The following is a 12,544-nucleotide window of genomic DNA, read 5'->3' as shown; positions in this document are numbered from 1 at the left end:
GTGGATAAAAAAGCAAGATTCATCTCTACGCTGTTTGCAAGAGAGAGACTTTAAATATGAAGACACTGATTCGTTAAAAGGATGGACAGAGATATACCATGCAAAACACTAAGCATAACAAAGCTGGTGTCACTGTATTAGTATCAAAGGATATTTTTTAAGACAAGAAATATTAGCAGAGACAAGTAGGGATATTTCATATGATATGATGAGTCAATTTATCAAGAATAAATAATAATCCTAAATATGTAAAACAGCTTCAAACTATATGCAGCAAAAATTGACCGAAGGGAGAAATAGACAAGTACACATCAAGGTTGGAAATTCCTCCCTCGGGAATTGATTGAGCAGCACGCACCTCCCCCCACCCCTCTGAAAATCAGTGAGGCTATAGAAGGTCCAATTGACTTTACTAAAACATTACCAAACAATTTGTATAACAGTCTTTTTAAGTGTAAATGGAACATTCATCAAGATAGACCGTATACTAGGAAGACTTAATAAATTGAAAATAATTGGAACCATATGGAATATGTTCACTGGTCATGAAAGAATTAAATCAGAAATCAATAACAGAAATATATCCAGAAAATCTGCAACTATTTGGCAGTTAAACAATGCACTTATAAGTATGAAGTTCTGGAACAAGCAAAGCTAATGGTCTTAGAAACCAGGAACAGTGTTTGCCTCAGGGTAAGGGTTGGGGATTGCTTGGAAAGGAGGATGGGGAAACTTGGGGGTAATGGAGATGTTCTATAGCTTGGTTGCATGGTGATGAATTAAATGGATATAAGCATTTTTTCAAATTCATCAAACCAAACGGTTAAGACTGGTGTGTTTAATTATGTATATTATACTTCAGTTTTAAAAAGAGACCGAGGTAGCTCCTGGTACTGGGTCCTCTTAGTCTGGCTTAGGGTGGACCATGCTGAGGGTGCTGTCAGAAAACAGGGTGTTAAATTTTGTCTTTCTCCCTTGCAGTATTAGTGACCAGAAGGATGCCCGAGACCGAATGGTTCAGGTTGTAAAATGGTACCTCTCAGCCTTTCATGCAGGAAGGAAAGGATCGGTTGCCAAAAAGCCGTACAACCCTGTTCTGGGCGAGATCTTTCAGTGTCACTGGACATTACCAAATGATACTGAAGAGAATGTGGTGAGTTCTCCACTGACATTTTAAATTACCTTAGTATTTAGATACTTAGTACTTAGCTTTTAGTGTACTGATTCAAGATTTCATTTTATTTGGAGGCAGATAATAATGGTAAAGGCGCTGATGTTTACCACCCGTAGAAGAACAGTGTTGTTGGATCAGTATATTTTGAACACAGTGAGCAAGGAGAAAGAGTGGCGTGAGATGAGGATAGAAATTTAGAAATCAGATCATGCAAAGTCCTCCTGGACCATAATGATAATTTTATGGCTTATCAGGAACTCATTTTTGCTTTGAAAAGGTCATTATAATTATTTTGTGAAAAATGAATTGGAAAGGGGCAAATAGAAGCAAGGAGACCACTTGCTTTGGCATTTGGCAAGGAGGAGGCTTTGGCATTATTCCAGGAGAGACATGGTTGACTCAAGCTATATTTTGGAGGCAGAGCTGTTAGATAGATTGGGCAAGGTGAGGGAAAAGGGACAGTCAGAGATGAATCCTTGCTTGTGGGCTTCAGCAGTTGGTTGGTGCCATTTACTAAAGAGGAAGAGATTGGATTTGGGGAGGGAAAAATCCAGAACTCCAAAATGAAATATAAAGTATAAAATATAAAGACATGTAAGTGGAACTGTCAAGTAGGGAGTTAGAATTTAAGAGTCTGGAGTTCAAGGGAGAGAGAGGTCTAGGATGGAGACGGGGCTTTCAGTGATTTTAGTGTATTTAGAAGGCACTTAAATCCCTGGGATTAGGTGGAATCATCTAGGAAGACATCTAGAGAAGAATAGTTAACTGAGACCTGAGCCACAGGGCTCCAACATTTGGGGGTTGATTTGAGGAAAACAACCAACATGGAAGACCCAAATAAATGCTAAAAGGCCTCTAGGGGTGAAAAAAATAAGCCCCTGGCCCACACTGGCTTTCATATAATAATCTCTCCTTAAAAATAACTCTCTGTATTTTTCCCTTTCCGAATGACACGTTACATGTAGTCCTTTCCTGAAGCAATGTGTCTGTTCTTGTTCATATTGCAGACATTGATAAGTCCCTGTTCTGTGCCAGGCCTGGCCCTGAGTTAGGCACCTTGCCTTCAATAATGTCTTAGTGAGAGAGACTTAGGGAGACTGACACAAAGCAGTAATTCCAGTAGAATAAGTGCTACAAGAAAAGTATATATGAGATGTTTTGGGTGTGTAGAGGAGGGCGCAGTTAACCACCTTGGGAGGCAGAGACTCCAGTTATTAGATTCTCTGCGCTGTCATTTGTTTCCACATCAAAAGAAAATGATGTTATGTTTACTTGCAGGAGCTAGTTTCAGAAGGACCAGTTCCCTGGGTTTCCAAGAATAGCGTAACATTCGTGGCTGAGCAGGTTTCCCATCATCCACCCAGTAAGTTACAGAGCTCCTCGGCAGTAGCCAATTTCAAACTGTTCTGTCTAAAGAGGGTCATAAAGAGCTCCATAACTGAGGTCACTGTACGGTCAGTTTTATGGCCACCTGTATCTTCCCAATCCTGTGAGGATTGATTCCTCATATCTGTTCCTGGTATAAGTTCCAAAGACTCTATTAGGCTTCACTGCTTAATGATATATAAAAAGAAGGGATTTGAGAAGCCACCTTTTAGTGCTTCTGAAGTCATCTTTACAGCATGAGCTGTGCTTTAGTGATCCCAGCAACTCTGAAGACAGTTTATATAAAAAAGACGTAGTTTCTGCACTGTATATTCCTGGCATAGTGGAAAGAAGGTGTGTCCTCCCGTGTTATTTGCTGGATGCAGCATTAAGACTGGTAATACTGGATGGGCCCAGGTTGGGGCTGGGCCAGGAACATGCTTGCTGACCAGAAGAACAGACAGACTCTTTGTTTTTAAGCCTCTGGGATTGGTCATAGCCTCATGGTTCAGGGAAATTCCTGCCCACATGGTCCTGAACGGTTGCTTGCATTGGGGGAAACAGGGTATAAAAGGCAGGTGGGTAATTTCTGACTACATTCAAGGCTGTTCTTTGAGGGGTAAAGGACTTTCCCCATGCAGCCAGTTTTTTCTCTGGGTTAATGGAGTTGGAGAGGGGACTATGGCTATGTAGTGCACTAATTGAAAACAATTTCTATTCAGTTTCAGCCTTTTATGCTGAGTGCTTTAACAAGAAGATACAATTCAATGCTCATATCTGGACCAAATCAAAATTCCTTGGGATGTCAATTGGGGTGCACAACATAGGACAGGGTAAGTCTGGGGGCTTTTGGTGGACCACAGTGTTAATAGAATTTTATGTCATTCTAATATGTGCTGGACACCTATCTAGTAAGAGTAAATGGCCCCAGAAAGCCAGTTTGGATGTCATTGTTTGCAGGGAAGCATGTGTATTGGGGGTGAGAGCAGGGGTGGGATGCAAGATTGATTTTCCCTAAACTGAATGGAGATTCCGTCAACTACTTAGCTGAAATTCCATCTCTTGTCTCCACAGGCTGTGTCTCGTGTCTAGACCATGATGAACATTACATTCTCACATTCCCCAATGGTTATGGAAGGCAAGTAGAGCTGTGTGCATTCCTCTGATTAGCAAGCAGCAGACCCTGCTGTTCCTTTGTTCCTTAAGCTGTGCCCCTCCATTCTTTCCTCTGAACTGTTAGCCTTACCTGAAACTTCTGATTTTGCAGGTCTATCCTCACAGTGCCCTGGGTGGAACTAGGCGGAGAATGCAATATTAATTGTTCCAAGACTGGCTATAGTGCCAATATCATCTTCCACACCAAACCTTTCTATGGGGGCAAGAAGCACAGAGTTACTGCTGAGATTTTGTAGGTATTTTGTTTTTCTGCTTCGGTGCTTCTGCTTCTCTGAAATACTTTTCCTTTTGTCTTGAACTATAACTTCCATCAGGAATTGACCATTTTAATGGTTCTGTCTTTGTAAACTTACTTCATATCTTGTGTGTCATGTCTCTTCCTAAAATCCCATCTCAGGAGGAGACCTAAAATCTGGGGTCAGAACAACCTGAGGTCATTGGTGGGATTTCCTTCCTAGGAACCTGACTTGCAAATGGGGAACTGAAAGAGTCTTCCTGGATCTCCTAGCTAACCCAGATTATGGGTGCCTGACTCATTATTGCTGGATTGGACCATGAGCTAGCCCATACAGGAGACCCTGTGACTCCCACCGAAGTGTCTCAAAGCCCTCATAGTCCTTTCTTCTGTGCTTTGCTGGGGAAAAAGAGTAACCATCACATCTTTGCTTGGTTCTGTTTGACTCTCTAGGATCAGATGAAGACAGCTGTGCTGTCAGTTGGGTGGTTTAGAGCCTGCCTAGAAGAGGAAAATCTGCAGGACTTTCTCTGACCTCAAAGGCCTTACTGGGAACAGTGTTGCAGATGGAAGACATAGGATTGGTTAACCAGTTTTTTAGGGAGATAATTTAATTTGGATGACAGAATCAGCCTCCAAAAAAATCTTGAGCAGGGCAGGACGGGACCACGAGCACAAGATGTTTATTACTAAGGATCACTGTAAAATCCAAAATAATATTGCAGTCAGAAAATACGGGCAGAGGTTAGGGAATAGCACCAGTCACCACGATAATGCGGCTGCTCCCCTAAAATAGGCAGGTGGGGGAAATAGGATGTCCAGAACAAAGACCTGCGTGGGCCTGCTTCTCAGAATTCCTCAGAGGCAACCAACCAGCAGCAACAGGAACTGCTAGCAGATTTTTTGGCCAGTCACAGCGACTTATATAATAGAAAGACTGCCTTCTGAAAGAATGCTTGGTGGGCTTTTCAAATTAGGGTAATGTCTAAATATTATGAAAATAGTTTTGACCTAAGAGGGTCTTGGGAAGCCCCAGGGGTCCCCAGACCATACTTTGAGAACCACTGCACAATAACCTTCTAAACTTGGAATCCTACCATTTTTCTTCCCCTTTGTCCTCCTTCACACAAAGCACCAAGTCATAGAGGAAGCAAGTTTCAGCCTGCTGATAGCAACTTCATCCCTCTACCCTGTGTATTTTTCTCTTTCTGACCTCCTAGCCTCCTTCTATGTCCATGCCTTGCCCTTCCTAATCTGTCCTTTGTTGTAATGCTTATCTTCTAAGTTCCATACCTGCCATACACATCACTGTCATGTCCAAGTAAAACCTGTTGGGGCTTCTGAGGAAGGGATCCTTGCTTAGGAAAAGAGGTAAAATCGTTTGGCCCAGAGGTCCCTTTCAGCCTGAAGATGAAAGCCTGGTCTCCAGCATTGTATCCTTAAGTGAAGCCTTCTCAGACCCTCATCCTAGCAGTGTTGCCCTTGGTCTCCAGTGCTCACCTGAACTCACCACAGCACTTGCCACCCAGAATCTCAATGGCAGTGTCTCCCCACTAGACTGTGAACAGCTCGAGGGCAGGGACTGTCCCTAGTTTGCCATGGTCCCAGCACCTAGCGCATCTCATACCCACAGTTTCTGGGATCTTGAGTCTATTAGCATCTTCTTTAGGGCCCTCATTCTTATAGTTGGCTCTGAGAAATCCAGTTTTATTAAGCTGCCTTCACCAAAGACTTCACAGTTGCTCCTCTGTGTTCTGCTCTGTGTAGGTAGGTCACACTAACGAGATTCTTTGGTAGAGAAATTTCAATTTGAGACTAACACAAATGTTTGTGGTTTTTTGTTTCTGTTTTTTAATCTAGTTCTCCAAATGACAAGAAGTCTTTCTGCTCAATTGAAGGGGAATGGAATGGTGTAATGTATGCAAAATACTCAACAGGGGTAAGAACCTGTGTTTTGCCATTTGTTTCAGGCTTCATTGAATCGTAGCCCATCCCTTACTCTGGCTTCCTTCATCTGGAAATTTAACCAGGATGAGCTCTAATGCCAGCTCTTCAGGGCAAGCCTTTTCCTTCTCCCACCTCTTACCTAGCAGTACAGGTAGTAGAATGATTTTTACTTTCCTCTCTCTCCTTAAAATACTCAAGAATAATATATTAAAAAAAAAATGCTTGACACCATAGTAAGCACCCAGTAAATGTTAGCTATATCGTTAGAATATATGCTATGTGTGTTTATAAATAAAATGAGGTGCTAAACTATTAACTCGTGTGTTTGTAGATACACAGTTTGATTTTGTCTAAGAAATGTATTAACTGCCTGGCACCAGGGATACAGAAATGAGTAAGATAGTCCTTGCCCTCAAGGATAGTCCTTGCCCTCAAGGAACTTGCAAACTACCTAATTAAGGTAGGAGGGAGGTGGTATGGCATTAACAGGAGGAGCCAATGAATTGGATTTTGGACTCAGAATTTGAAATTTAAAAAGCACTTCAGAGTACTTAACGTTAGGATTAGTTGTCTAGCTCTCCAAGAGATTACATCCCAAGCATGTAGCACATAGCCACATTGAAACTGTCTGTTGAATTGAGCCTTTACCAAGACTTAAAACAAACAATTATAATTTAGGCTGAAGATTGCATATGGAACTCATTGTCTACATCACTAACGTGGGATTTCATGATTAAATCTGTTAATGGGAAGAGTTGACTTTTCCTTCTAGAACAGTGTGAACAATAAAACATCTATCTACCTCTTCTGTTTTCTAGGAAAATGTAGTTTTTATAGATACCAAGAAGTTGCCTATAATCAAGAAGAAAGTGAGGAAGTTGGAAGATCAGAATGAGTACGAATCCCGCTGGTAAGGAGGTGACATAACTAGAGCTTGCAGCAGTGCTCTTGCTATTGGCCAGGCATAGGTGCAGGGCTGGGTTGTAGAGACTGTATAGCGGGGTGTAACAGAGCACAGACTGAGTTTGAATGCCTGGGTTCATATGGAGCTCCACCACTTGCATTGTAACCAAGACTATAAGCTACCCTCTCTGCCTTCTTTCCTGAAATGGGAACTACCTCAGCATTGTTGTGAGAACTAAATGAGAAAAACATGGAGCCTACGTATGATGCTTGGCATATAATAAGTATAGAGTGTATGTTGACTTATCACCATCTTTATGGCTTGTAAGAGATGGTACTGAGGTCCCAACTGAGATCATATATATATCAAAACATCTTTAGGGTCTCTTTTTTTTTAAACATCGTTATTGGAGTATAATTGCTTTACATTGTTGTGTTAGTTGCTGCTGTATATCAAAGTCAATCAGCTATACATATACATATATCCCCATATCCCCTTCCTCTTATGTCTCTACCCACACTCCCTAGGGTCTTTTTTGTTTGCAAGAAACTTAAAAAAAAAAATTCCATTTCTGAGTATTTTAGTATGTATCTGTAAAGTGACTTTTTCAAAAAAACACAAAAAACACCAGCCACAATATCATCATTGTACTTTTTAAAAAAATCAGTTATTCCTTAATATCATCAAATATCTAATTGGTATTCAATTTTCTAGTAGTCTCAAATGTCATAATTTTTCCCCCTTCCATTTGTACAATAAAATCAGGATCTTTTAGTGGTATGAGGAATCATGCACTAAAGTTCTTTGTTTAGCATATTAGGGGATTTCTTAAGTGAAGAAGACCTTACAAACTATAACCCTGCCTGTGTCTTTAACTTGTTAACAGTCTGCTTGCCTGGACTGCCTGCTCATAGTTATAAGTGGAGATCTGTAGACATTTATGCTCTGCTACTCACACAAGGGGAATCTTAGGGTGTCTACTTTTCTAGCTCCTAGGAGTCTTCACTTTATTTTATTTTAATTTCTTTATTTAATTTATTTTTGGCTGCGTTGGGTCTTTGTTGTGGTGTGCGGGCTTCTCATCGCGGTGGCTTCTCTTGTTGCAGAGTACGGGCTCTAGGTGCGCAGGTTTCAGTAGTTGTGGCGCACGGGCTTAGTTGCTCCGCAGCATGTGGGATCTTCCCGGACCAGGGCTCGAACCCGTGTACCCTGCATTGGCAGGCCGATTCTTAACCACTGCACCACCAGGGAAGTCCCTTTCCACCAGGGAAGTCCCAGGAGTCTTCACTTTAAAGTGTTGTTTGGACCAGACTTGTCTAGTTATCATTTTCCAGGCCTTGAGAGGAAGCCAAATCTTTTACCTCGCCTTAAGTCTCTGCAGTGCATCTCTTGACCCTTATTCTCTGTATTCAAACTGCTTCTCCCAGATTTCGTTATTAATTCCAGGGGAGTCTTCATGAAATAGAATTTCTCAGGTCCTCTGATCTGATCTTACTATATACCCCTTTTGGTTTATACTAAGGGACACTGAAGCCCTAGAGAGGTGAACTGACAGCCCCAAGGTTGCATCACTAGTTAGCGGTACAGCCAGAAGTGGAATCCCAGTCTCAGCTGTTTTTTCTCCTCTGTTGTCCTAACCATATATCCAGCTTTCTGCCCATCCTGTATTTCCTCCTTTGACAACTAGCAGTGGAATCTTCTGAGACCACTTCTCTGTTCTTTACTTCAGTGCCCTGGTGTCAGCCGAAGATTTATAGTCTGTGAACTACAGCATTTAAAGCCATTTGACTTGTACTGTAGTTATATAATATTCTAGATGGATCTAGCCTTTCATTCTCAAGACTGCTAACTCCTCTGTCCATCAAGTACTTATTAGTACCTTCACTTCTTTTCTTTAGCCTTTGGAAGGATGTCACTTTCAACTTAAAAATCAGAGACATTGATGCAGCAACTGAAGCCAAGCATAGACTTGAAGAAAGACAAAGAGCAGAAGCCCGAGAAAGGAAGGAAAAGGAAATTCAGTGGGAGACAAGGGTAAGCTTGCTTTGGAAGCCTGCCTCAGTCTCCCTACTGCTGTTCCCTGAGCTGTAACTTATTTGTTCATTTCAGTGAATACTGAAGTACCGAGTAAACATGGTGATGAATGAGATGAACACTCATTTCAGTGTTGGGGGGAGGGGGAGCACATAAAATAATTAAAGGTATGATATTATAGAAGTACAGAGCAAGTGTGTAACTGAATTCTCCCCTTTTCTTTTAGTTATTTCATGAAGATGGAGAATGCTGGGTTTATGATGAACCATTACTGAAACGTCTCGGTGCTGCAAAGCATTAGGTTGGGAAATGCAAGGTTTGCTCCTGGTGACCCAGGCAGGAGGCACAATGAAGTAACAGTCTTCCTTTGGGAGAACCTATTCACTCCCTTCTTATTGCAGTGGTTCCTATCTCAGGGATACTGGACTTTCTGATGCAGATGAACAATTAAAGCGAGAAAAGCTTCCCTTTTTCCTGTTCTGTGGCAGTTACAGTGTTGACTTCGGTCTTGAGAAAAAACTTCAGGTTTTGAAAACAAGATGTCTGCTCCTTTTCCAAATCCCACGTTATAAATCCCAGTCTCAAACTCTGCACTCTAGTATTGCTGTTGAGATATACAACATCTGTTTCCTAGCTCACATAATCTTGGGTTCTATATATATACACACACACACACACACACACACACACATATATATATACATATATATAGGTGATGCCAGGTTTTTCATAAATACGCCATGTACTGTAAATATTGGTTCCTCTGAGTTGTTTTAGAAAATTTAGCACAATGTATTAAAACCACATGTTAGGAAATTTCATGGTCTTACCTACAATAACTTTTATTTTGGAATTGAACTATTATTAAATTGTATCCTACTCTGGACTACAGTTTAATTATACTCAGTGCTTCTTAAGCCTTCATAAAGTAATTTTTCCAACCTTTTTTTTTTTTAGTGTGTTTCTTTTATTATTTTTATGATTAAACTTGAACCCAGTTATTTGGCAGCCTTGAATACAGGAGCTAGCTTTTTACAGGGACTCTTGAAGTAATGAAGGGGTCCATCCTTTTCTTTCCTTAGGCTCTGTGTTCTGTCTTTAGCCCCCACAATGCTATTGCGCATGTTTTAATTGAACTCTCAAGTAGTACACATAGGGCTACCGACATTTTATCCAAAAATATTTTATTGCCTTAGAGAATTTGGGAAGAATGTTTATTTTTAGATCCCCACCCCACACTGAAACAAAATATAATTAATAAAAGGAATGCCACAGCAGCAAATGGCTCATTCTGAAGGGCAATACAGAATTACCTTTATTTTTAAATACATTAAAAACAACAACACAGGTATTAGTATTAGCACCTCGCATTTAGGTACTAAGAAGACATCAATTACATAGGGCCTCTGAAGCCTGTCATACAGAACTGGATTCTCAATCTGAGAGGACCAGGACAGGCCAGGGCGTCTCAGATGGCTCCTGCAAGCTTTTTGGTTACATTGGCCCACCTGCTAATTTCTCTCTGCAGCTGCTATAGTAACTGTTGGTTTGTTAGTCACAACAGGAGGGGCGGGGTGGGGGGAACGACAAATTCTATGATGCCAGTGCAAAAATTCAGTGGAAGCCCTAAGGCAGTAGTAGTGTAACTAACTTCATAAAATTCAAACACTTTTAAATACACAGTGCTTCAGGCCAATGAGATTGCAGTTTATTTGACTATTTTATGGTAGGGGAGAAGGTTAAGTCTTGATGTGAAAGCCCTGATATCAATAACGGGAATGGTACAATCTGCCAGCAGAGGAGAGGTTGGCAGGTAGGTTAGCTGCATCACTTCACAAGAAGAGTTTGAATCCTCACCGGAAGGGGTACCATCCTCTTCCGGCTCGTACTTCCCAAATCCAACAACCTGAAAGAGGCCAAAGACTAGAGGTGAGAGAGAATGCTGACAAAATTTGGGGACCTGTTAGGATCTCTGATACCAATCTAAACTCAGGGAATGGTAAATGTGCTAAATGACAACGCTGGAAAGGACAGAGCTACAGCTTAGGTAACCATACTCACATGAACGCTGAGCATTTTACTTCCTGGTCCTCTATGGGCCTTGAACCAGTTGACTAGGTCTGATTTTGAGAATGATTTCAGTGCTTCAATCTTAAAGGGGGAAGGGAGGACAGGAAAGAAAGAAAGCTATAAAAGACTAACAAACAGTGTATTTTCTGTAAGGATATTAAACATAACACCCTAGGCAGACCTCCTTGATCCTGCTTTTTGCACATCGTTTTATTCTTCCACATTTCAGCTGGCTCCCAACCTTCTGGAGAAGGATAAAAATGAGCCTCTGACACACCTTCATGTTTCTTAGCAGTGACTGACCCTGACAGGTAGCAGATGGTGTAATTACAGCTGAGTACTGTACGCTGAGCCAAACCCACCACACCTTAGTGTCACCTCTCAGGTACATGGTAATGGTACACTCTGGCTTCTAATAGGAAAACCGCAGAACCTGAAGAGCTGGGCTGACTGAAGCCTCTTGTTAAATAACCCCTCTGCTTCAATATCCTTTGGTAATTCACCACATAGGGTTATAGTATCAGAGCTATGGATTGCAGTGCCCAGAGCTCTTTTCCATGGGATTTATTACTTTGGGCTAGAATTTGTCACAAAGACCTATACACAGAATCCTTAAATCTGGGGAAGGAGCTCCATAAAATTGAGAACCAGAAGTTCTCAATTTTCTTTAAGTAGCTGAAGCCGTTTTTCTCCCAAACCTTATAGGGAACCTAAGCATATAATAAAAAAGTGGAAAAAAAATGTGTATATATATATATATATATATATATATATATGCAGAAGTGAATGCTGTACAGCAGAAATTAACACTTTGTAAATCAACTATACTTCAATTTTTTAAAAATGGATCTGAGTTAAATTGGGGGAGCAGAAGTAAGGATTAGCAAGCACCCTACTCACTTGGCTACCTAAGGCTCTAGAGAAGCCAGTCTGGAAACAAGATTTGATCAATCACATCAAGGAATGGGCAAGTAAATAACTTGCCCCAGGTTTCTCTTCCACGCAATACCAATTTGCTTAGAATTATGTCTCCTGTTAAATCAGGAGTCCCTTTCTGGGCTGTCTTACTCTGAAAACGGTGTTACTACCTCATGGGCAAGGCGATCAAAGAGATACTGCTGGGTCACCACTTCATTCCAGTTCCTGTCCACCTCCTCCCCAAGGTGGGTGTCCTCGCACTCCTTCAGCTTGATCAGAGCTGTGACCTGTTACCATCAGAAAGAGATACCCTCAGGTGTGGCCTCACACCAGTTCCCTCAGAACACACTTGGCCCTGTCCAGTCTGCTTTGTAATGGACCTGCCAGCATGATGGGGAGGAATGAAGCTGGGAAGACATGGTCAGATTAAGGGGGGTGCTATAGAACTCAAGAACCAGCCAGCATACAGCACTGTTAAGACTGGTGTCTAGTTGTCATGAGGGCTTGGGTGGGCCAAGGAACAAAAGACCAGGCCAACACAGTAAAGTCACCTGGGTGTTGAATGCATCCTCAGTGAGGTTCTCGATCTTCTCCTCGAAGCTAGAAAGAAACTCTTCTATCTTCTTATCAACAACTTCAGAGCTGAAACAAAACACCTTCAATTACAAGTCATCAGTGACCAGGTCTCAAGCAGAAGGCAAAGGAGAGAATCAGGGCTAAG

General features: G+C 41.5%; 2 protein-coding genes across 9 annotated transcripts in view; one reads left to right on the top strand and one right to left on the bottom strand.

The window, feature by feature from the left end:
• Window positions 1-9,300, top strand: part of OSBPL9 (oxysterol binding protein like 9) — a 167,186-nt gene extending 157,886 nt beyond the window's left edge. For all 6 annotated transcript variants that reach the window (XM_060140092.1, XM_060140089.1, XM_060140090.1 and 3 more), the window contains 9 exons: window positions 982-1,153; window positions 2,453-2,537; window positions 3,262-3,372; window positions 3,614-3,677; window positions 3,807-3,947; window positions 5,811-5,889; window positions 6,716-6,807; window positions 8,700-8,835; window positions 9,062-9,300. In XM_060140092.1, the coding sequence (XP_059996075.1) occupies window positions 982-1,153; window positions 2,453-2,537; window positions 3,262-3,372; window positions 3,614-3,677; window positions 3,807-3,947; window positions 5,811-5,889; window positions 6,716-6,807; window positions 8,700-8,835; window positions 9,062-9,136 (955 nt within the window). In that variant the 3' untranslated portion in view covers window positions 9,137-9,300. The remainder of the gene's footprint in view (window positions 1-981; window positions 1,154-2,452; window positions 2,538-3,261; window positions 3,373-3,613; window positions 3,678-3,806; window positions 3,948-5,810; window positions 5,890-6,715; window positions 6,808-8,699; window positions 8,836-9,061) is intronic.
• An 821-nt stretch (window positions 9,301-10,121) lies between these two features.
• NRDC (nardilysin convertase) overlaps window positions 10,122-12,544 on the bottom strand; it is a 91,427-nt gene continuing 89,004 nt past the window's right edge. For 2 of the 3 annotated variants that reach the window (XM_060140085.1, XM_060140087.1), the window contains 4 exons: window positions 12,375-12,465; window positions 11,994-12,110; window positions 10,897-10,986; window positions 10,122-10,741 (listed from right to left, as the gene is read on the bottom strand). In XM_060140085.1, coding sequence (XP_059996068.1) covers window positions 10,544-10,741; window positions 10,897-10,986; window positions 11,994-12,110; window positions 12,375-12,465 — 496 coding nt within the window. In that variant the 3' untranslated portion in view covers window positions 10,122-10,543. The remainder of the gene's footprint in view (window positions 10,742-10,896; window positions 10,987-11,993; window positions 12,111-12,374; window positions 12,466-12,544) is intronic. The other variant, XM_060140086.1, reaches the window with a different exon arrangement.

The sequence above is a fragment of the Lagenorhynchus albirostris genome, chromosome 2 (assembly GCF_949774975.1).
Source record: "Lagenorhynchus albirostris chromosome 2, mLagAlb1.1, whole genome shotgun sequence".
In the NCBI taxonomy this organism is placed as follows: Eukaryota; Metazoa; Chordata; class Mammalia; order Artiodactyla; family Delphinidae; genus Lagenorhynchus; species Lagenorhynchus albirostris.
The sequence above is the reverse complement of the archived record's forward strand: the minus strand, read 5'-3'. Positions and strand labels throughout refer to the sequence as shown.